This window comes from Salmo salar, chromosome ssa03 (genome assembly GCF_905237065.1).
Source record: "Salmo salar chromosome ssa03, Ssal_v3.1, whole genome shotgun sequence".
NCBI lineage: Eukaryota > Metazoa > Chordata > Actinopteri > Salmoniformes > Salmonidae > Salmo > Salmo salar.
In genome coordinates this window covers 35681283-35703087 of record NC_059444.1, presented here as the reverse complement: position 1 = coordinate 35703087, position 21805 = coordinate 35681283, and the positions used below count along the sequence as shown (strand labels likewise).

Sequence of the window (21805 nt, the reverse complement as noted above, 5' to 3'; positions counted from 1 at the left end):
TATGCTTGAGTTATTTAACCATGTCAATGGGAGGGAGGGGGGGAAGTATCTAAGAAAAACCTAATGTTTTTCTTAGATACTCCCCCCTCCCTCCCATTGACATGGTTAAATAACTCAAGCATAAATTGGTCATTTATTAATTTATTTATTTCATAGCTTCGCTGTGAATCCCTTATAATAATAGTAAACAGTAAGGCAGCATAAGTGGTGGGTGGGTGGGTGTGTGTGTGTGGCAAGTGTCAGTGTAGGCGTAATAGGCGGATATACACGTAAACAGGACTAAAACATGATTGGTAGCAGGGATATATATATATATATATATATATATATATATATATATATATATATATACTTATGGTATTATACAGTGCATTCGGAAAGTATTCAGACCCCTCGACTTTTTCCACATTTTACGTTACAGCCTTATTCTAAAATTTCAATTTTTTAAACCTCATCAGTCTACACACATTACCCCATAATGACAAAGTGAAAACAGGTTTTTAAATTTTTTTGCAAATGTATTAAAAATAGATACCTTATTTAAAGTATTCAGACCCTTTGCTATGCGACTCGAAATTGAGCTCAGGGGCATCCTGTTTCCATTGATCATCCTTGCGATGTTTCTACAACTTGATTGGAGTCCACTGGTGGTAAATTCAATTGATTGGACATGATTTGGAAAGGCACACACCTGTCTATATAAGGTTTCACAGCTGACAGTGCATGTCAGAGCAAAACCAAGTCATGAAGTCGAAGGAATTGTCGGTAGAGCTCAGAGACCACATTGTGTTGAGGCTCAGATCTGGGGAAGAGTACCAAGAAAGATCCAGAAGAACACAGTGACCATCATTCTTAAATGGAAGAAATTTGGAACCACTAAGACTCTTCCTAGAGCTGGCCGCCCGGCCAAACTGAGCAATCGGAGAAGGGCCTTGGTCAGGGAGGTGACCAAGAACCCGATGGTCACTCTGACAGAGCTCCAGAGTTTCTCTGTGGAGATGGGAAAACATTCCAGAAGGACAACCATCTCTGCAGTACTTCACAAATCAGGTCTTTATGTTAGAGTGGCTAGGCGGAAGCCACTCCTCAGTAAAAGGCACATGACAGCCCGCTTGGAATTTGCCAAAAGGCACCTAATGGACTCTGACCATGAGGAGAAGGTCTGATGAAACCAAGATTGAACTCTTTGGTGTAAATGCCAAGCGTCACATCTGGAGGAAACCTAGCACCATCCCTACGGTGAAGCATGGTGGTGGCAGCCTCATGCTGTGGGGATGTTTTTCAGCAGCAGGGACTGGGAGACTAGTCAGGATTGAGGGAAAGATGAACTGAGCTAAGTACAGAGAGAGCCTTGATTAAAAACCTGTTCCAGAGCGCTCAGGACCTCAGACTGGGGCGAAGGTTCACCTTCCAACAGGACAATGACTCTAAGCACACAGCCAAGACAACGCAGGAGTGCCTTTGGGACAAGTCTCTGAATGTCCTTGAGTTGCCCAGCCAGAGCCTGGACTTGAACCTGATCGAACATCTCTGGCTTTGCAGCAACACTCCCTATCCAACCTGACAGAGCTTGAGAGGATCTGCAGAGAACAATGGGAGAAACTCCCCAAATACAGGTGTGCCAAGCTTGTAGCGTCATACCCAAGAAGACTCGAGGCTGTAATCGCTGTCAAAGGTGCTTCAACAAAGTACTGAGTAAAGGGTCTGAGTACTTATGTAAATGTGATATTGTTTTTATTTTTAATATAAATTTACGAAAAATGTATACAAACCTGTTTGTGCTTTGTCATTATGAGGTTTTGTGTGTATATTGATTAGGGGGAAAAAAACTAATCAATTTTAGAATAAGGTTGTAACATAACAAAATGTGGGGAAAAAGTCCAGGGGTCTGCCTACTTTCCAAAGGCACTGTACATGTAAACAGGAGTAATAGTGACCAGTAGCAGTATGAATAGATACTTGGGAATGTCAATCAATAACCAATGGATAGCAGCATAGTGGTAATCATTTACGCAGCAGTGTAGGTATGAAGGGGGACAGAAGTTGACACTATTAAACATCTATTGAACACATTACACTATCTACACAAGACACTATTGAAGATTTTTTTTTTTCTTCTCTCAGTCATGTGAACTCGTTATCAAAGATGTTTTAATCTATTATGTAGCACCTCAGCTCCTTAAAACACCAGTCGTAAGACTATTACTACCAACCAGCATTTACAACAGGAGACAGTATTTTAGGCACACCCTGACCCACCGTCATAGAAAACGTAACTGCTCTCAGAGCTCTCTTGCCATATTTGGCTTGCTTGCTGCTCATTTCCGAAACGATGTCCAATCGTTGTCGAGGAGCACGGTCCCCTACCAAGCGATTACACTACACTGGAGTGACTCAATGGTCAGTCTGTCCCCATTTTACTGTTAACAAACATTACATTCATTCACTGTTCATCCAAGAACGAACTATTCAACTTTTTTCCTGTGTCAATAAAAGCTATTTAAAACCCAATTCTTTATAATTATAACAAAGACAATATTCTCAATTCATGACTTTTTATTCCACATTGTATTTGTCGTATATTTGTATTTTCTGAAGTGCTCAAAAGACAGGCATAAAAATAGTATTATGATAAAGTATTAATTCAGGTCTAACGTTTGTTTTAACCTTTTCACAAAATTGTATTAATGTAAATGTTAAGAAAGTAAGGCAGTGTTGTGTCAGTCCTAGTACACAAACACCTCTGGGTCAATCCTCGCACAAGGTGTGTCAATAAAGCAATGTCTCGTAACGCTATAGTGTTACATTGTACAACTTGTCGCTGGTGAGAGAACTCAGTGCTAGACTTGGTCTATATACATACTAGACAATGTCAGAACTCGTAATCGATCAACAGGCATTGCCACTGTTCGTTGGCCTTAGCCACCGCTAGCCGATTTATTCCACGAATACGTTTATTTTTCTTGTCGCCATTCTGTCAGGGCGCAAAGACGAAGAACCCGCCCCTATAGGAGCTGCGTTTGGTCCCATAATGAAAAGTCTCTCACTCAAACCGCAATGTCTTATGGCTGTTCAGAACGCCTGGAGCTGCTGCGTCAATATGAGTTGGCACCCGCTGTTAACATGGTCCATGACCTTCTGTTTGAGCAGTGCCAGTTCGTCCCGGAGCACGTTGGCAGAAGAGACCAACTCTGTGTGTTGGGTCTTCAGGTTTTTGACCCTGTCCTCGAGCCTCGAGATCCTCTCCAGCTTCCTTTTCCGGCATTTAGACGCGGCCACCCTGTTCCTCATGCGCTTTCTCTCGGCCTTTATCCTCTCCTGGCTCTCCATGTCGATAGGAGACATCGGAGGGGTATCGCCGCTCATCTCGGGCACCGTCTGGGGCTCCTCCTTGAATGGCTGTAGCCGTGGGTGCTGGGCTGGCAGCTGGGTCTCGATGTGGGTTTGGGACGGGACGGACGTGTAACTGGCGGAGGAGTGTCTGTCGCCGGTAGGTGCCGACGCAGAGCTGACAGCCCGATTGAAAAGGCCCAAGTTTGTGTATTCCGGTGGCTCGGGGCGCACGGTGCAGCTGTAGGATATAGGACTGTCCGACACAGTAGATGCGGATGCCATGTCGTTGGAAGCATTCGTCTGAGAGTCACAACTGCCATTAGGCATATGCTGTTGATAATGAAGCTCCGCGAGCGCCCTCACGAAACCCTCAGCAAAACCCTCTTGCTCGTCGGTGATGTTCTTGGGACAGAGGAACTGAGTTGGGGTCGGAGTCGTCAAACCATTGCAGGACTGGATGATGAGCCTTTCCAATTCCGGAGAGGCCAGTTTTAATAATCCCACATCAGGGGACGTCAGTATATCGATAGCTTTCGCCCGCAGATGAGGTTTAAACATTTTAGGGTCGTTGAGGTTCAGTGTCATACTCTGCTTCATACTATTCGGGTTAACCCCATGATATCCAGCCACTGCGCCTTGCTGACCATTTACCGATTCGTCATAGAATGTAGCTTCCATCTTGGTGGGCATCAATTGACTGATCTTTATCGCGAAAATAGTTGTTGGGAAAAAAATAAAAGCATCAAATGTTGAAATTGCAATAAACAATTTGGAGTGATAAACTGCAATCCGATGTCCCCAATCTTTTGACAGTTTTAGGATAAGTAGAGTAATGTTCGAACCTCTAACCTCAAGTCGGAGGACAACTTTTAATGTCCTAAGTGGAAACTTTTCTTGAGGCTTGATAAAAGAAGAATAGTATAAAAAAAAATATTCCCTTCCTCAATCGATATGCGTCTTTGTTTCAATTAAGATTTTTTTTATTCGATTTGCCTACTGAAATGAGGCTTTTCTTTTCTAAGCAGATGCTGTATCTCACTCGATACAATGTACTTTCTAGCACTTCCAACGTGGAGACGAACTTTATCCACTTCTATGCTGCTGCTATACTGAAAATAACAATGATGTAATTTCTAAGGCTTCCTATTGGTTTGAGATGATGTGATGGGCGTTACTTTTTGAAATGACATGCACGTTGCGTTGACAACCAGCCATGTTCCCGCCTCCCGCAATGGTTGATGGGATTAGGTAATGCAGTAAAAGGAGCGGTGTCCTCTGGGATGACGTATTGTTTTTGAAAATATTGTTACCCGCTCTATTTCGTAACACAATCTTAATCAGGTTGACTAGATTTCCTTTTGAATAACAGCTTTCACAATATTTGCTTTCCTTCTTTTGCTCTTTGATTTTGTAGGTGGAAGCGTGGCAATTTGGCACCAGTCACCACACAAATTATTGGCACCCTTGATGAAGATTAGCAAAAAAAACTATATCAAAAATAAATAATTCAAATACTGAGCTATATTTCATGCATAAAAATTGGGAAATTATATATTTTTTATACTAACACAATTACTCAGAGAAAGATATGTTTTTTTTTTAACAAGTAATACATTTTTTTCACAAAAAGATACATTTCAAAATTATTGGCAGCCCTGTTTTCAATACTCCAGCACCTTTGCGAGGATAATGGCACATCCTTTTTCTAAAATGTTTGAGATTGGAGAACACATTGTGAGGGATCTTAGACCCAGTTTTGTGGTCAGATGACATGAAAATAGAGCTCTTTGGTCACACACACCAGTGATGGGTTTGGCTTAAAATAATGGAGGCATATGCAGAAAAGTACCTCATACCTACTGTAAAATATGTGGTGTATTAATTAATGTATTTTTATTTCACCTTTATTTTAACCAGGTAGGCCAGTTGAGAACAAGTTCTCATTTACAACTGCGACCTGGCCAAGATAAAGCAAAGCAGTGTGATACAAACAACAACACAGAGTTACACCTGGAATAAACAAACGTACAGTCAATAACACAATAGAAAAAGTCTATATACAGTGTGTGCAAATGGCGTAAGGAGTTAAGGCAATAAATAGGCCATAGTAGCAAAGTAATTACAATTTAGCAAATTAACACTGGAGTGATAGATGTTATGGGGCTATTTTGCTTCCACTGATACTGGGAACCTCGTTAAATCAATGGCATCATGTACCAGGACATTTTAGCCAAAAACCTGGTTGCCTCTGCAACCAGTATATCTGACCCTGAAACTTGGCCACAAGTGGATCTTCCAGCAGGGCAATAACCCCAAGCACACATCCAAATCCATAAAGAAATGGTTAATTGACTATAAAATCAACATTTTATCAGACTCCGGACTTGAACCCATTGAAAACCAATGGTTTGAATTGAAGAGGGCAGTCGAAGATATCAAGGATCTGGAAAAATTCTGTATGGAGGAAAGTTCTATGATTCCTCCCAATGTGTTCTCCAATCTCACAAAACATTTGAGAAAAAGGCTCTGTCGTTATCCTCCCAAGGGGAAGGTGCTGGAGAATTGAAAGCCAGGGTGCCAGTAAGTATTAGGCTACTTGTTAAACAAAATATCTTTCAACGAGCAATTGTGCTGTTATAAAATAATATAATTTTCTCGATATGTTGAGCATACGATATAGCTCAGTATTTTAATTATTTATTTGATAGTCTATTTTGCTCATCTTTATCAAGGGTGTCAATAATTTTGGAGGTGACTACTTCTGGTGTGTGTGTGAGAGAGAGGGGGCCGAGGGAGGGGGGTGGCTCCCCCTGTTTTTTTGTTTTGCTTTCCAGGTGATACTTTCTGCGTTGGTTATATAGGGGAAGGAAAATGTTCAAATGAATATCAAATAGAACATTGTGCCTCACATTTTAAGGGGTGTTTCAAGTACAAGTATAACAAGTAGGCATCTGCCAAAAATAAAGGAAACACCAAAATAAAGTGTCTTAATTGGGCGTTGGGCCACCACGAGACAGAACAGCTTCCATGCACATTGGCATAGATTCTACAAGTGTCTGGAACTCTATCGGAGGGTTGCAACACTATTCTTCCACAAGAAATACCATCATTTTTTGTTTTGTTGATGGTGGTGGAAAACTCCCATAAGTGTTCAATTGGGTTGAGCTCTGGTGACTGAGATGGCCATGGCATGTGGTTTACATCGTTTTCATGCTCATCAAACCATTCAGTGACCATTTGTGCCCTGTGGATGGGGGCATTCTCATCCTATGTGGACAAAGAAATGGTAGCCAAAATAATGGCCTGCCCAGCAGTTTTATGCATGACCCTAAGCATGATGGGATGTTCATTGTTTAATTAACTCAGGAACCACAGCTGTGTGGAAGAACCTGATTTCAATATACTTTGCATCCCTCAAGTGCTTCCAATATTTTGTCAGTTAGCTGTATTTTTATTATTTTTTTTACATTTATTTCATCTTTATTTAACCAGGTAGGCAAGTTGAGAACAAGTTCTCATTTACAATTGCGACCTGGCCAAGATAAAGCAAAGCAGTTCGACAACATACAAAAACACAGAGTTACACATGGAGTAAAACAACATACAATCAATGATGCAGTAGAAAAAAATAAGACTATATACAATGTGAGCAAATGATGTGAGATAAGGGAGGTAAAGGCAAAAAAGGCCATGGTGGCAAAGTAAATAAAGTATAGCAAGTAAAACACTGGAATGGTAGATTTGTAGTTTGAAGAAAGTTCAAAGTTAAAATATAAATAATATGGTGCAAAGGAGCAAAATAAATAAATACAGTAGGGGAAGAGGTAGTAGTTTGGGCTAAATTATAGATGGGCTATGTACAGGTGCAGTGATCTGGGAGCTGCTCTGATAGCTGGTGCTTAAAGCTAGTGAGGGAGATAAGTGTTTCCAGTTTCAGAGATTTTTGTAGTTCGTTCCAATCCAGTATGTAGCAACAATGTGTTTCTACACTGTAATTACATAGGTACTACCATGCAAATACATATCCTAGGTATTAGCATTACTGAATGTAAACTCTCTATCTAGGTTTTTCATTATTTTCCTGAATAGATGGAAATATGTCTTATGATCTGTCTGTAATATGCAATGTGTGGAGAAACTCCTTCCAGTTCGAGTAGAGCTCTATGGGCCTCAGTGTTGCTCCTCGGTCTCTAGCAAACTCTTGGACTGATAGCACTGGTATTGTCTCTGTGCTCTGTCCTTGCCATGAGATCAACCCTGAGATGACACTCTTGTCTTCAGGTTGCCTTGACAACAGAACAACAACCACCATTTAGAGGTATTGACACCTGCTGTTGGAATTCCAGAATGGAATATTTTGGAAAGTCTGTTCCTCCTGTCACGATAATGATAATAACAACAAATGGATTAAACAACAATGTTCCAATACCACAGTCATGCACACAGTCACAGGGACAGATCAAACACACATAAGCCAAAAAAGAAAAACACACACCTGCATTCTCTGTATGGAGCTAGTAAGACTCGAGATTTGTCTCTTTGCTGAAGATAAAATAGGTTTACACATATCCCCCAGCACGCTCCTGTGTTTATTACTGTAACTGGGAATTTTCCCATCAGCCTACAGCTGACCTGGCCATACTTCCTGTTCCTCTGTCCCTGCTTCCTGTTCAGTGGCCTGATGGGTAACCTCTAGATAACACCATCTTCTTCCCCCTGGCTCAGCCAGCTGCTTCCACTGCATGGAGGTCTCTATTTTCCGATGTCCACCAGTTGCATATGCGTTTTGTTTTGCTGGATGTCTAGTCCACATTTTCCGTACTTGACGCACATGTGCTTCGCTTTTCAACTACAGTAGCTAAAAGCTATCTTGTTAGAGTCGGTGACTGTACTTCCATTTGTACCACCGCATGGTAAAGCAACCCACGAGTTGAAAATATTGAATGCATGCGGTACACAGAATGCACCACAGCCTATTGCGGCACCCCCAACATAGCGTTGCGGACTGCTTCATTGACAATGAATGACTTCCGCCGGAACGCAAAGAGTTTGATGCATCTGGACATGAGGCGTAATCAAGAGTTTAGACCCAGACCCAGCTGACATAAGCTGTCCTTTGTTGGAAAGTGATGGATCCTTAGCCACTCTTCCTATCTGTGCTCTATCCAAAATGAGGACAGTGCCCTTTGCATTTGTTGTTCATAAATAGAGGAAAGTTAGATTACCCACTCACTCACTCGTGTGTGTATGTTAAACATGTCTACAGTGTTTGTTAACGACCATCTGTTTCTTCCTGTCCTGCTGCTATGTTTTCCTCCACCCTCTCCCTCCTCTATTCTCTCTCCCCTCTATTCATGTATGGCCCAAACACAGCCTGCTAACTGTACACTGCTTCTCTGTTTCCCCTTGGCTTTAAGTGTTTATACTTTCTAAGAAAATAACACAATAGTAAGATACTGTATTCGCCCTTGTAGTTTTGGCAGGGTCAATAGGATTGTCGTGCAATTCTGACTGAATGTTTTAAAAAAAATCTGTGTTAGACTCTAATGACCCTGACTTATCTATGTTATTATCACCTATTTCTAAGAAGTGTACGCCTTTTTATCAATTGAGGTCAATACCATTTGAAGGTCTAATCTTGGCAGAGCATTTTTTATACATATAGATTAGTTTCCTGACATCCTCACTTTAAAATAAGGCAACAGTAAACATGTCGCCCCCCCCCCACACGAAATATGCAATGCCCCCCTTGGGCCAATCAGTGTACTGTTGTAAATGAGGATTCTCTATGGCAAGATGCGTCATTCACCCATGTTTTGTCAAAATCTGGCGAGTGGTGTCTGAGATAGCGTGTGGGTTAGCTAGACTCATATCCCTGAGCATGTATGCCAAATTTCAGCACTCTGAGTCAAACAGATTAAGACATATTGAGTCTTAACAGTGTTTGCAACGTGTTCCAAATTGTTACAATATGAATATCCTTGACGGATTTATATGCATTTGTGAGCCAGACCACGCCCACGTGAGTGTTTATTGGTCAACAGCGGCCATGTTATTTTAGGCACTAGTCTGGAAAATATTGTTGTTGAGAGACTTTTGTGCATAGATGACACATGTCAAGTTTTGTCCAGATCAGTCATTTGGTGCCAGAAGAGTAGCGTTTTAACAAAAACATTTAAAAATCCATCATGGCAGACCTTATGGGTCCCTGAGGCAAATTTGTTCCTTGTGAGGAGAGGGAGCTATGTATCGAATTTCAAAACGGAGCATTTGACCTAAAGTCTTTAAATTCGGTACATTTAGTGGGCTAATGTAATTTCAGATTTGTGTGTGTTGGATAATGAGCTGCCAGTGTCACAAACTCACTGTTTACGAAGCTGACCAAACAAGAGAAACCTCTCTGGGCTGGGGTGTAATTAACTAAATTTGTCCAATAGAAAATCTTGTTTTAAGTCCCTCCCCGTTTCGTTTCTTTTACTTCCGTTTAAGAAACGTTTCGCAACAGAATGGTCTGAATGAATACACACATGCCTTGGTATGCGAGACCACAACAACGTACCCTTTTTGGCCACTAATGCGTTCCGTTGGAAATCAGAACGTTGTCGTGGAAGTTATCAACATAAATTGTGAACTTCAACGTAATGTTTCAAAAAGTTAAAGTTTCCCGTCGTGTTGTCCCTGTTTAAATCAAATGTTTAGGGAGTCGTGTCCTGCACAATAAATTGTCAAATGCAGCAGACTGAACGGAGACCGAAATGATGGTTGAAATTCCACACAACAAAATGTGATCACTCACCATAGTGCGATAGTTTTGGTATTTTTACAGTCTATCAATGAGTCTCTACATATGTTTATATGTTTTAATTAAATGTTTGGGACCATAACCAATAAAAAAACAGATCCAGACTTACCCTAGTAACCTTCTTCACCAGTGATCTCTTGTTAATGATTCCTCTCTCTCCGGCAGGTGTTGTTCATGGTTGAGTCAGGCCCAGTAGAGTGATACTATGTGGGTGTGGACGTGGGGACAGCCAGAGTGAGAGCTGCTCTGGTCACCAGGGAGGGACAGATGAAGACTACTGCAGAGGAACCTGTCACCATCTGGGAGCCTCACTCAGACCATTATGTCCAGTCATCCACTGACATCTGGTCTAAGTGCTGTAGCACAGTTAGGGTAGGTGTTAGGATAGTCTGATTAATCACACTAATACACAATTCATTGGTATACAGCCTGAGACGTGTGTGCAAAATCGTGTAAATATACACAGTACAATATAATTACATTGAACTTTCTCTACACGTTGTCAGTGCGGTTTGTACTTTAGATGTTTCCCTGGTAGGTATGATTAATCAGACTAGTGTTCAGGCTATTTGAGAATGTAGGTATGACTTAAGTGCTCTGCAAAGGGATGCATTCTCTAGGAATTTCTGTCATTATTGGCGTAGATTAGTATGACGCTTAACTCCAAGGCCTTTATGAATACTTATTGCCGTTTTGCAAAATGTTGTCCTTATATTCAGCAGCAATACAAAACCAAAGCATAACTGTCACGCCCTGATCTGTTTCACCTGTTCCTGTCATTGTCTCTGCCCCCTCCAAGTGTCGCTTATTTTCCCCAGTGTATTTATCCCTGTGTTTCCTGTCTCTCTGTGCCAGTTCGTCTTGTATGTTAGTCATGTCAACCAGCGTGTTTTTCCTGTACTCCTTTTTCTGTTCACTTTTTGATAGTCCTCCCGGTTTTGACCCCTGCCTAACTCTGGACTACTTTCCTGCCTGCCTGATCATCCTGCCCGGCCTGACCTTGATTCTGCCTGCCCTTCGGCACCTTTTGGACTCAGAACTGGTTTTGACCCTTTTACCTGTCTATGACCATTCTCTTGCCTTCCCCATTGGATTAATAAATATTGTAAGACTCCAACCATCTGCCTCCTGTGTCTGCATCTGGGTCTCGCCTTGTGTCATGATAACAACATGTTTCGAACACCATATTCATGTGACAGAGGGTGACCCAGGGAGTGCAGAGGAGCCAGGTCTGAGGGGTGGGTTTTGATGCCACCTGTTCTATTGTGGTCCTGAACCAGAATTTTCACCCTGTAGCCGTCAACCAGGATGGTTGAGTGAGAGAGTGGTGAAAAGTAGATGGATACCCGTACTAACACTGTTGAATGCTCAGGCAGTTTTATTGAGTGCAATGTTTCAACTCGAAAGTCTTGGTCAAAATGTCTCCTCCTTCTCTGTTGCCCTGTGTGTAGGTGAGACTGACTGCAATGCGGTGATGTGGAGGGACGCATCACCAGCACCGGCCACAGGGTCCTGGGCAGGGTTGGAGGCGTGATGTCATCAGAGATGCAGCCTCCCAAGCTACTCTGGCTGAGAGCAGTCAGAGGTTAGAGGTCACCCATTATAAGTCAACAGACAGTTTTATTGGTGGACTCTGCTGATTGGCTAGTTTTCCTAAGTGATGTTTGTTTATTGCCCTGACATTTTCATGTAATTTCCTACCTACCCTGAATTCTTTGGTCAGAACATGAGAGAGACCTGCTGGTGGGACACCGCCCACTTTCTGGACCTTCTTGACTTCCTGTCCTGGAAGGACACAGGTTCTCTGGCCAGGTGAGCTATAGAACAGGAGGAGAGGGGGGTAGGATGGATTTTGGCAGTGGGTTTGGTTGATTATTGGGGAGGGTGTACTCTGTATGTGTGTCTAAATGATGGTGTGGGTGTGTGCGTGCGAGTGTGTGTGTGTATTTTAACCAGACAGTGTGTGCAGGGCAATTCCACCGTAACGGAATTACACTTTGATTCCGTTTTTTCACTGAATCAAAGTGCCAAACAAAAATCATTGATTTCAAAGTTTAACAGACCATACAACTCTAGGCACAATGACTACTTTTAACAATTTCCACTGAAAAATGTACAAAAACTCATTTTGTGGAAGAACTGTGCAGATGCAAACTTAGGTAACAGAATTACGGTAAAATATCCCTCAGTTTTTCATTTTCTCAAAACTCTGTCAAATATCTACTCCAAATTAAGATTCAAAGATGTCTGAATTAAGAATTGGGTGTCAGCTATGACATGACACCTTGAGTTTTGATTATTATAATTTTTTGGGTTATTGAACTACAGTAAGTGAAGTGGATTTACACCCGGTAATGAAATTACGGTAACAAAATGACATCATGGGTCCCTGATCTGTACTACCAAGAAATGCATAATTATGGATATGGTTTCACAAGTTTGGACATCACAGTTCAGCACAGTGCAGTACAATAGAGCATAGTAGAATTCAGTACAGTGCAGTAGAGTACACTACTGTAGAGTATAGTTCTGTACGGTACAATATACTCTACTGTACAACACTACTTTTCTTTACAGTATTGTATTGGACTGTACTCAACTGTGCTCTACTCACTGTACTGTGCTATCCAAACTTAAGAAACATACGTCTATGGTAGGTTCAGATTTGGTCCGGTCCATAGGTGGACGTTACCATCAAAGGCCAGGGTGAACGAACCAAATTGTAACTACTTTTCAACGTCCATGGACGTCCAGTGTCGGTCGGTGCTAAGTGGTTGAGGATGTTGGTTACAGTAAATGGAAAGAGAGGGGTATCATAAGTAGGTATCATTAAGAGTTGGGAGAGGTGACATTAACTGGAGAGTGAGAGAAAAAGGCAGAGAGAGAGAGACAGGAAAATAGGGAGGGAGGGGTTGTCAAGGCGTTGTTGGGGTTGTTGATTTGACCTCCAGACAACAGAAAGAGAAAGAAAACAGTTATGAGCTGAACATAACAGTATGCCAGTAGAGGGTAGGACAGTAACAGGTGACCCAACTGTGGTTTGTGACCAAGGGCTGGAACCGGTTCAGGGAACAGAACCGGAAAATAACTACATTATTTGAGTAACAGAACCCGAACTGGAAACTAAATTGATCTATACTGTTATGGAACAGAATTGTTATTTTAAAAGCATGGGAACCGGTTAATTACGTAATTTGGCATTTTGGGCAATTTTTTTCCATAGTCAATCGATCAATAATATAATAATATAATAATACTCCGGCTGGCGGGCGGCGATGGCTGTGCCCGGCTGGCGGGCGACCCTGGCTGCGCCCGGCTGGCGGGCGACCCTGGCTGCGCCCGGCTGGCGGGCGACCCTGGCTGCGCCCGGCTGGCGGGCGACCCTGGTTGCGCCCGGCTGGCGGGCGACCCTGGCTGCGCCCGTCTGGCGGGCGTCCCTGGCGGCTCCGGCGGCACTGACCCAGGATTCACCAGGCTGAGGAGACATGTAAGAGGCCTGGCCCTAGGCGTAGGCACAGGACTCACCGGGCTGGCAGGCGGCTCTGACTGCTCCGGACAGGAGGGCGGCTCTGGCGGCTCCGGACAGGCGGGCGGCTCTGGCGGCTCCGGACAGGCGGGCGGCTCTGGCGGCTCCGGACAGGCGGGCGGCTCTGGTGGCTCCGGACAGGCGGGCGGCTCTGGCGGCTCCGGACAGGCGGGCGGCTCTGGCGGCTCCTGACTGGCGGGCGGCTCTGGCGGCTCCTGACTGGCGGGCGGCTCTGGCGGCTCTGGACTGGCGGGCAGCTCTGGCGGCTCCGGACTGGCGAGACCCACTGGAGGCCTAGTCCTGGGAGGTGGCACAGGATGGACCAGGATGGGAAGACCCACTGGAGGCCTAGTCCTGGGAGGAGGCACAGGACGGACCAGGATGGGGAGACCCACTGGAGACCTGGTCCGTGGAGCAGGCACAGGACTGACCAGGATGGGGAGACCCACTGGAGGCCTGGTCCGAGGAGGAGGCACAGGCTTAACCAGGATGGGGAGACCCACTGGAGGCCTGGTCCGTGGAAGCGGCACAGGAGAGACCAGGATGGGGAGACCCACTGGAGGCCTGGTCTGTGGAGCAGGCACAGGACTGACCAGGATGGGGAAACCCACTGGAGGCCTGGTCCGTGGAGGCGGCACAGGATTCACCAGGCTGGGGAGACATGCAGGAGGCCTGGTACTGGGCGCAGGCACAGGATAGACCGGGTCCTGAAGACGCACTGGAGGTCTAGAGCGCACGGCCTACACAACCCGTCCTGGCTCAATGCCCAATCTCCCCCGGCAGATGTTAGGAGCTGGGATGTAACGCGCCGGGCTCTCCACGCGTACTGGGGACACGTGCGCTTTACTGCATAACACGGTGCCTGACCAGTACTACGTTGCCTCCTGTAAGCACGGGGAGCTGGCTCAGGTCTCCAAACTGACTCTGCCACACTCCCCGTGTGCCCCCCCCCAACATTTTTTTGGGCTGCCTCTCGGGCTCTACCTGCCTCCCAGGCAGGTTGTCACAGTGGTCCCGCAACTGCTCCCATGTCCAGTCAATCCTTTCCTCCAATACTTCCAGCGACCAGGATGCCATCTCCTCCCGAGCGCGCTGCTTCCAATAGTCCTCCTTGACTTCCATCTGCCCTCTTCTCCGCTGCTTGGTCTTTTTGTGGTGGGTAATTCTGTAAGGGCTGTCGTCGGAAGAAGACCAAGGTGCAGCGGAGTTAGTGTTCATCTTGACATTTAATTCAAACAAAGAGAACACTATACACAAAAAAAACAGGAAAACCGACAGCCAAACAGTACTGACAGGAAACACACTGAACAGAAACAATTACCCACAAAACCCAAAGGAAAAACATGCTCCTTATGTGTGACTCCCAATCAGCAACAACGACCTTCAGCTGTGCCTGATTGGGAGCCACACACGGCCCAAAACAAAAAAATACAAAAACATAGAAAAAGGAACATTCTTCAGCGTTCTGCCCACCCAATGTAACACCCTGGACTAACCAAAAATAAAGAACAAAAACCCCTCTCTATGGCCAGGGCATTACAATATTTAAACAAATTATGGGTGAAAACTTTGGTCCGAACCTGTTCAGATCTTATTTTTTTCTGGTCAGAACAGTGGAATGGAATGAAAAACATAATGGTTCTATTCAGAACAAAACGATTGGAAAATAATTTTGGTTCCAACCCCTGTTTGTGACTACAACAATTTCCCATTGTAGCCAATTCAGTTGCAGTAATTCCGTTACAGGTAAGCGATTTAATATGTATAAAAAAGTCGTTAAGAGCAAATTGTATTTTGCCGTAACAGCATGGTTTAATCCTAATGAAAGACAAACACACACTTTGTGCTGCCAGTCACAGTGTAGGGTGCGAGATGCTACTGAAATTTTGGTAATTCTGTTACCAATTTGGTAACGGAATTACGAGTTTTGATCATTTTGGTATTTATTAGGATCCCCCATTAGATGTAGCAAAAGCATCAGCTACTCTTACTGGGGTCCACATGGAACACAGCATAATATATAATACATAATATTATTAGTCATGGACTGAAATACATACATTTAAAACATCACACACAGCCTACATATCAGTACATACACACAATATCTAGGTCTAAAACATAGTACAGTCCAAATTAAAATACAAGATATAAAATGCCTGTTTCTTCACAGTCCACCTTTTGTGCAGTAAGGTGTTCTTCTATCTGTTTTTTGAAACTGGTTTTATTGCTAGCTTGAGTTACCTGGAATGGCAGAGTTCCATGTAGTCATGGCTCTATTTAATAGTGTGCATTTCCCAGCCTCTTTTCTGGACCTGGGGACTGTGAAGAGACCTCTGGTTGCATGTCTTGTGTTGTACTGATGAGTGTCCGAACTGTGTGCCAACTGCTTGAACAGACAAGGTTTAGCGTTGAGCGAGTGTTTGTCCCAAAAATGATGCTTTCATTTTTGAGATCAGTAGCACCAGCCTATTGCTAGTTACCCATTATAAAACTGACTGGAGGTATGTTAATTGTCTCAGTTATTGATTTTACTGTTGTAGCTGACTTGTATACTGTTAAGTCGTCAGCGTACATAGACACACATGCTATAGTCACATTCAGAGGAAGGTCATTTGTAAAAACAGAAAAACAATGGCCCTAGCCAGCTGCCCTGCAGTACACCACACTGAACTGAATTTGCATGAGAGAAGCTTCCATTAACAAAAACCCTCGTGGTTCTATTTGATAGGTAACTATCAATCCATAATAAGGCAGAGGATGCAAATCTATAACACCTATGTTTTTTCAGCAATAGGTTACGATCAATGACATCAAAAGCTGCACTGAAGTCTAACAAAACAGTCTCAATCTTCTTGCTATCAATTTCTTTCAGCCAATCATCAGTCATTTGTGTCAGTGCTGAGCATGTTGAGTGCTGTTCCCTATAAACATGCTGAAAGTCTGTTAATTTGTTTTCTTTAAAATAACTTTGTATTTGATGAAGCACAATTTTTCCAAAAGTTTGTTACGCACTTGTAAGAGGCTGATTAGTCGGCTGTTTGAACCATTAAAGGATGCTCTGCTATTCTTGGGTAGCGGAATGACCTTTACCTCCATGTCTGAGGGCACACACTGTCTTCCAGGCTTAAATTGAAGATGTGGCAAACAGGAGTCACAATGTGTTCCGCTACCAACCTCAGTAATTGACCATCCAGATTGTCTGTACCAGGTGGTTTGTCCTTATTTATAGATAGCAACAATGTGTTCCTCTTCCACACCCACTTTCTGGAACTCAAAACTACAGTACTTGTCTTTCATTATTTGGTCCATTATGCATGAATATTAAGGCTCAGCATTTGTTGTTTACATGTCAAACCTAAGTTTGCTAATCTTGTTAACAAAAAAGTAAATGTGGTTGGCAATATCAAAGGGTTTTGTTATGAACAAGCCATCTGCCTCAATGAAAGATGGAGCTGAGTTTGCTTTCTTGCCTAGAATTTCATTTAAAGTACTCCAGAGCTTTTTACTGTCATTCTTTATATCATTTATCTTTGTTCCATAGTATAGTTTCTTCTTCGTTTTGTTAAGTTTAGTTACATTGTTTCTCAATTGCCAGTCTGCTGTGTTGTCAGACTTATCTGCTATACCCTTTGCCTCATCCCTCTCAGCCATACAGTTTTTCAATTCATCGTCTATCCATGGGGATTTGGCAGTTCTAACAGTCAGTTTCTTGATGGGCGCATGCCTATCAGTAACCGGAAGAAGCAGTTTCATACTGTAAATGCTTCAAGTGCAGTGTCTGGATGTTCCTCATTACACACATCAGACCAATACATATTTTTCACATCTTCAACATAGGAATCATTACAAAACCTCTTGTATGATTGTTTATACACAATTTTAGGTCCAGTCTTTGGAACTTTTTTCCTAGATATGGCTATTCTATTATTTTCACTACATCTAATGGGTGTGGATACTGCTTTAGAGTACATTTCTGCAACATTAGTGTAGATGTGATCAATACATGTGGATGATTTAGTTCCTGTTCTGTTTGTAAATACCCGGGTAGGTTGACTGATGACTTGGACCAGATTGCAGGCAGTGGTTACAGCTTGGAGCTTATTTGTGAGTGGGCAGCCTGATGACAACCAGTCAATATTTAGGTCACCCAGAAAATATACCTCTGTTGATATCACATACATTATCCAACATTTGACACATATAGTCCAAATACAGACTTTTAGCACTTGGTGGTCTATAGCAACTTCCTATGAGAATAGGCTTTAGGTGAGGCAGATGAACCTGTAACCATATTACTTCCACATCATCTGACATGAGATCCTCTCTCAGCCTAACATAAATATGACTCTGGACCTACATGGCAACACCTCCTCCATTTGCATTTCTATCTTTCCTGTATATATTCTATAACCATGTATAGCTACTACTACATCATCAAATTAATTATCTATGTGCGTTTAAGAGATGGCCAGAATATGAATGCTTTCTAATGTTAATAAATTGTCAATTTCATGAACCTTTTTTCTCAGGCTACATATGTTAATATTGGCAATATTTGAGTTGTTTGTTTGTTTTTAGTGCTATTCTGAGAGGCTGATCTAAGGTATACATGTCAGTGACATTTACATTTGAGTCAATGGTACTGAGTGGGCTGCCCACAGTGGGCTTCTTCCTAAGGCAGACAGTTTCAGTGCAAACAGTGGAATTAAATTCTATGTGCATATGATAATTTTGGACTCGGAGGTAACATTTAAAGGAACATAGATTAGGTTACTTACCTTTATTGCACTTCTATTTCTCTGGGATTTAATATGATTTCCATGTCCTCTGTTACTTATTATGACAGGGAGGACTGGAATGCTACCAGACCTGGACCGTCAGTCTCTTAAGCAGTTCACTATGTTGATGGAGATAATCCTGGAATCCCTGCGGTTAGGGTGAATCGCATCTCTTTTAAAGAGTGTCGGTTGCTCCCACAGCAAGTCAAAATTGTCACAAAAGGAGACATTCCTGTCTTTGCAGAGATTCTTCAGGAACATGTTTAGGGCAATGAGGCGGCTGTAACGTTCCGAACCCCTTCTCTAGCACAGCAGGGGGCCAGAGATGACTGTTCTCTTCCCTGTGCAAACAAGGGTGTTAATGAGAATGTTGTAGTTCTTCTTCAGTTCCTCAGATTGCCGAAAGCGAATGTCGTTAAATCCAACGTGAGTGACAATGGTGCCAATATTAGAGTAGTTGGCTAGATCTGTGGGCAGGAGGGAGTTGATGACTTGGACACGGGCACAACAGTTGTGGTCATGATGGAATCCGACGGGGAAGGAAGAGGGGTAACAGAACGGGCCTGCTTTAGGCAGGGGGAGGAGGTGTGCTTAATAATTCATAAACCAAATTTATATCAGTAAAATCACTATAAAATTAGAAAATATCTTAGATATGTGGGTTTTTGGCAATGGAATTACAAGGCACAAGGCAATATTTTGTAAAACTTAAAGAAGGTAAACAATTTCTCCCAAACTAAATATGTGTTGTCAGGGGTCATTACATCAACATTATAATTTTTTGATGTATTTCTGATACCTTTTAATACTTTTCTGCTAGATGTTTTTTAAAACCCCTTTTCCTTCTGTTTATCCAAAAATCAATGCCTTTAATTATGCTAAATGTTTAAGATGAAAAATGTATCTATGTCTTAATTTTTTCTTCACTTACGTTTGACGCCCAATTTGATATGCTCCTGTGAACTTCACATGTTGGTGCTCATGGATCCTTTTAGATGGAAATGCCTTTTATCTGACTGATTAAACCTTCTCCTCCAGGTCTTTACTGTATGTACTCTGGTGTGTAACTGGACATACTGCCCCACATAAAAATGGAACACCAGCTTCTGGACAACCATTGGTCTGGAGGACTTACTGGAAAACAACCGTTCCAAAATAGGTGAGCAGATTCAACAGGTTTTCTACATCAATGGAGTTTTCCTGGATAAATTAAAGATAAATAAGAAATATCATAATCAGCATTGGTTGGTTTTGGTTTCTCAATGGGAGTACCTACCTGTGGTTGTTGTGACTCCAGCCACTGTGTTTCTCGACATCCATCTAGGCAGTGTGACCTGCTATCGAGGGAGCCCAGTGGGAGAAGGCCTTACCCATGAAGCTGCAACTCATCAATGCATGGGTAGACACTCCTTCCAAAGGTCTCCTGGTTTTTTAGTATACCACTGGTGCTTCATATTGCCGTTAATCTATAGATGAGCTTAGAATAGAATAGAGATCTAGATGTTAACTGCACATGTTTCTGTGAGCTGTTCTGTAGAAGCTACTGCAGGAGTTTATCATCACCTGGACCAGTCACCTAACCAGACCTTGGCCATCTGGCTCTGTTTAGGCAGTTAAACTGCTCACGAACTTCGGCTTCTGTCCCCTGCCATGACCTCTGCCGATCACACATTGGGTCGAAGGTGAAAGGTTGAAGCACTCGGTGCGGTTCTGACTGTTTTACATATCAGAGTGACGTGCACTCTGCTCCTCCACCTCTGTGTTTCCTCCTTCCATGGCCGCGGGAAGATGTTTTGGGTTGGGTGTGCTGTCAAACAAATGTGACAGCCTTGTCAAACAAATGTGTTCTTGGTGTTAAAAAAGAAGTAGAAGCCTTGTGCACAGCTTCAATGGGCAGGAACAACTACGTTTTTTTTACATCATGTGTTTTCTGTTTTCCTAGTGAACTTTTAAAATGTAGAAGTGGAAATGTCAAGTAGACCGAAGAATGAGAAATGCTTATTTTTTCACAACATACTTGGTGGGATGTAAATGAGGAAGATTTTCAAAAAGTAAGTGAACATTTAATCGTTATATGTGAATATATGAAACCTGTGCCGGTGGAAAAATATTTATGTGGGGCGCCATCCTCAAACAATCGCATGGCATGTTTTCGCTGTAATAGCTACTGTAAATCGGACAGTGAAGTTAGATTAACAAGAATTTAAGCTTTCAGCCGATATAAGACACTTATATTTACCTAAATGTTTAAAATCCATAATATTTATGATTATTTATTTGAATTGCGCGCCCTCCAGTTTCACCGGAAGTTGTACCGCTAGCGGGACACCGATCCTTAAGTTAACCGTGTACATAATGATCCTTAAGTTAACCTTGTAAATAATGATCCTTAAGTTAACCTTGTAAATAATGATCCTTAAGTTAACCGTGTAAATAATGATCCTTAAGTTAACCGTGTAAATAATGATCCTTAAGTTAACCGTGTAAATAATGATCCTTAAGTTAACCGTGTAAATAATGATCCTTAAGTTAACCGTGTAAATAATGATCCTTAAGTTAACCGTGTAAATAATGATCCTTAAGTTAACCGTGTAAATAATGATCCTTAAGTTAACCGTGTAAATAATGATCCTTAAGTTAACCTTGTAAATAATGATCCTTAAGTTAACCTTGTAAATAATGATCCTTAAGTTAACCGTGTAAATAATGAGAACAAGGGGTGTTTTGTGGTTCCAGGTGTAATTAGTGCAGACATGAGGGGTTTCTGCCTACCCTGTGAGGACCAGCCAATCACATTGCACATGGCCATGATCTGTGGAACATCTTCAAGTCACAAGGCAGTGAGTTTGTTAGAACAGCTGCTGTTTTACTACAACATAATATGTGGCACTTAGCAAATTTTATACAAAGCAATTTCCAGAACATTTTTTACAGAACATTTTTATAGCGCTTTTCATGGAATCTCAAAGTGCTTCAAGAGCAAAAAACAAACAAGCAATATATCATGACAGGTCAACCAATACAGGCCAGGTGATGAAAAATCTGGGAAACCAGGCCTGCTATTCATAGCGGACTTTGAAAAGGCTTTTGATAAAGTACGACTGGAGTTTATATATAAATACCTGGAACATTTCAATTTTGGAGATTCTCTTATAAAATGGGTTAAAATCATGTATAGTAAACCTAGGATTAAAATAGTAAATAATGGCTTCTTCTCAGAAAGTTTTAAACTGTCAAGAGGAGTAAAACGAGGTTGTCCACTATCAGAATATCTATTTATTATGGCCATCGAAATGTTAGCTATTAAAATCAGACCCAACAATAATATCAAGGGATTAGAAATAGAGGGCTTAAAAACAAAGG

General features: G+C 42.4%; 1 protein-coding gene and 1 long non-coding RNA gene across 2 annotated transcripts; one reads left to right on the top strand and one right to left on the bottom strand.

Annotated features, from left to right (window-relative positions):
• Positions 1-2538: 2538 nt before the first annotated feature.
• LOC106600411 (transcription factor AP-1) lies at positions 2539-4426 on the bottom strand. Its single transcript, XM_014191729.2, has one exon. The coding sequence runs from the start codon at positions 4021-4023 to the stop codon at positions 3073-3075; it is 951 nt and encodes a 316-aa protein (XP_014047204.1). The 5' UTR covers positions 4024-4426; the 3' UTR covers positions 2539-3072.
• Positions 4427-9152: 4726 nt separating this feature from the next.
• LOC106600413 (uncharacterized) lies at positions 9153-20550 on the top strand. The gene is made up of 5 exons (XR_001327807.2): positions 9153-10507; positions 11587-11720; positions 11859-11947; positions 19481-19601; positions 19767-20550. It is a non-coding gene; the product is annotated as an uncharacterized lncRNA (long non-coding RNA).
• Positions 20551-21805: the final 1255 nt, after the last annotated feature.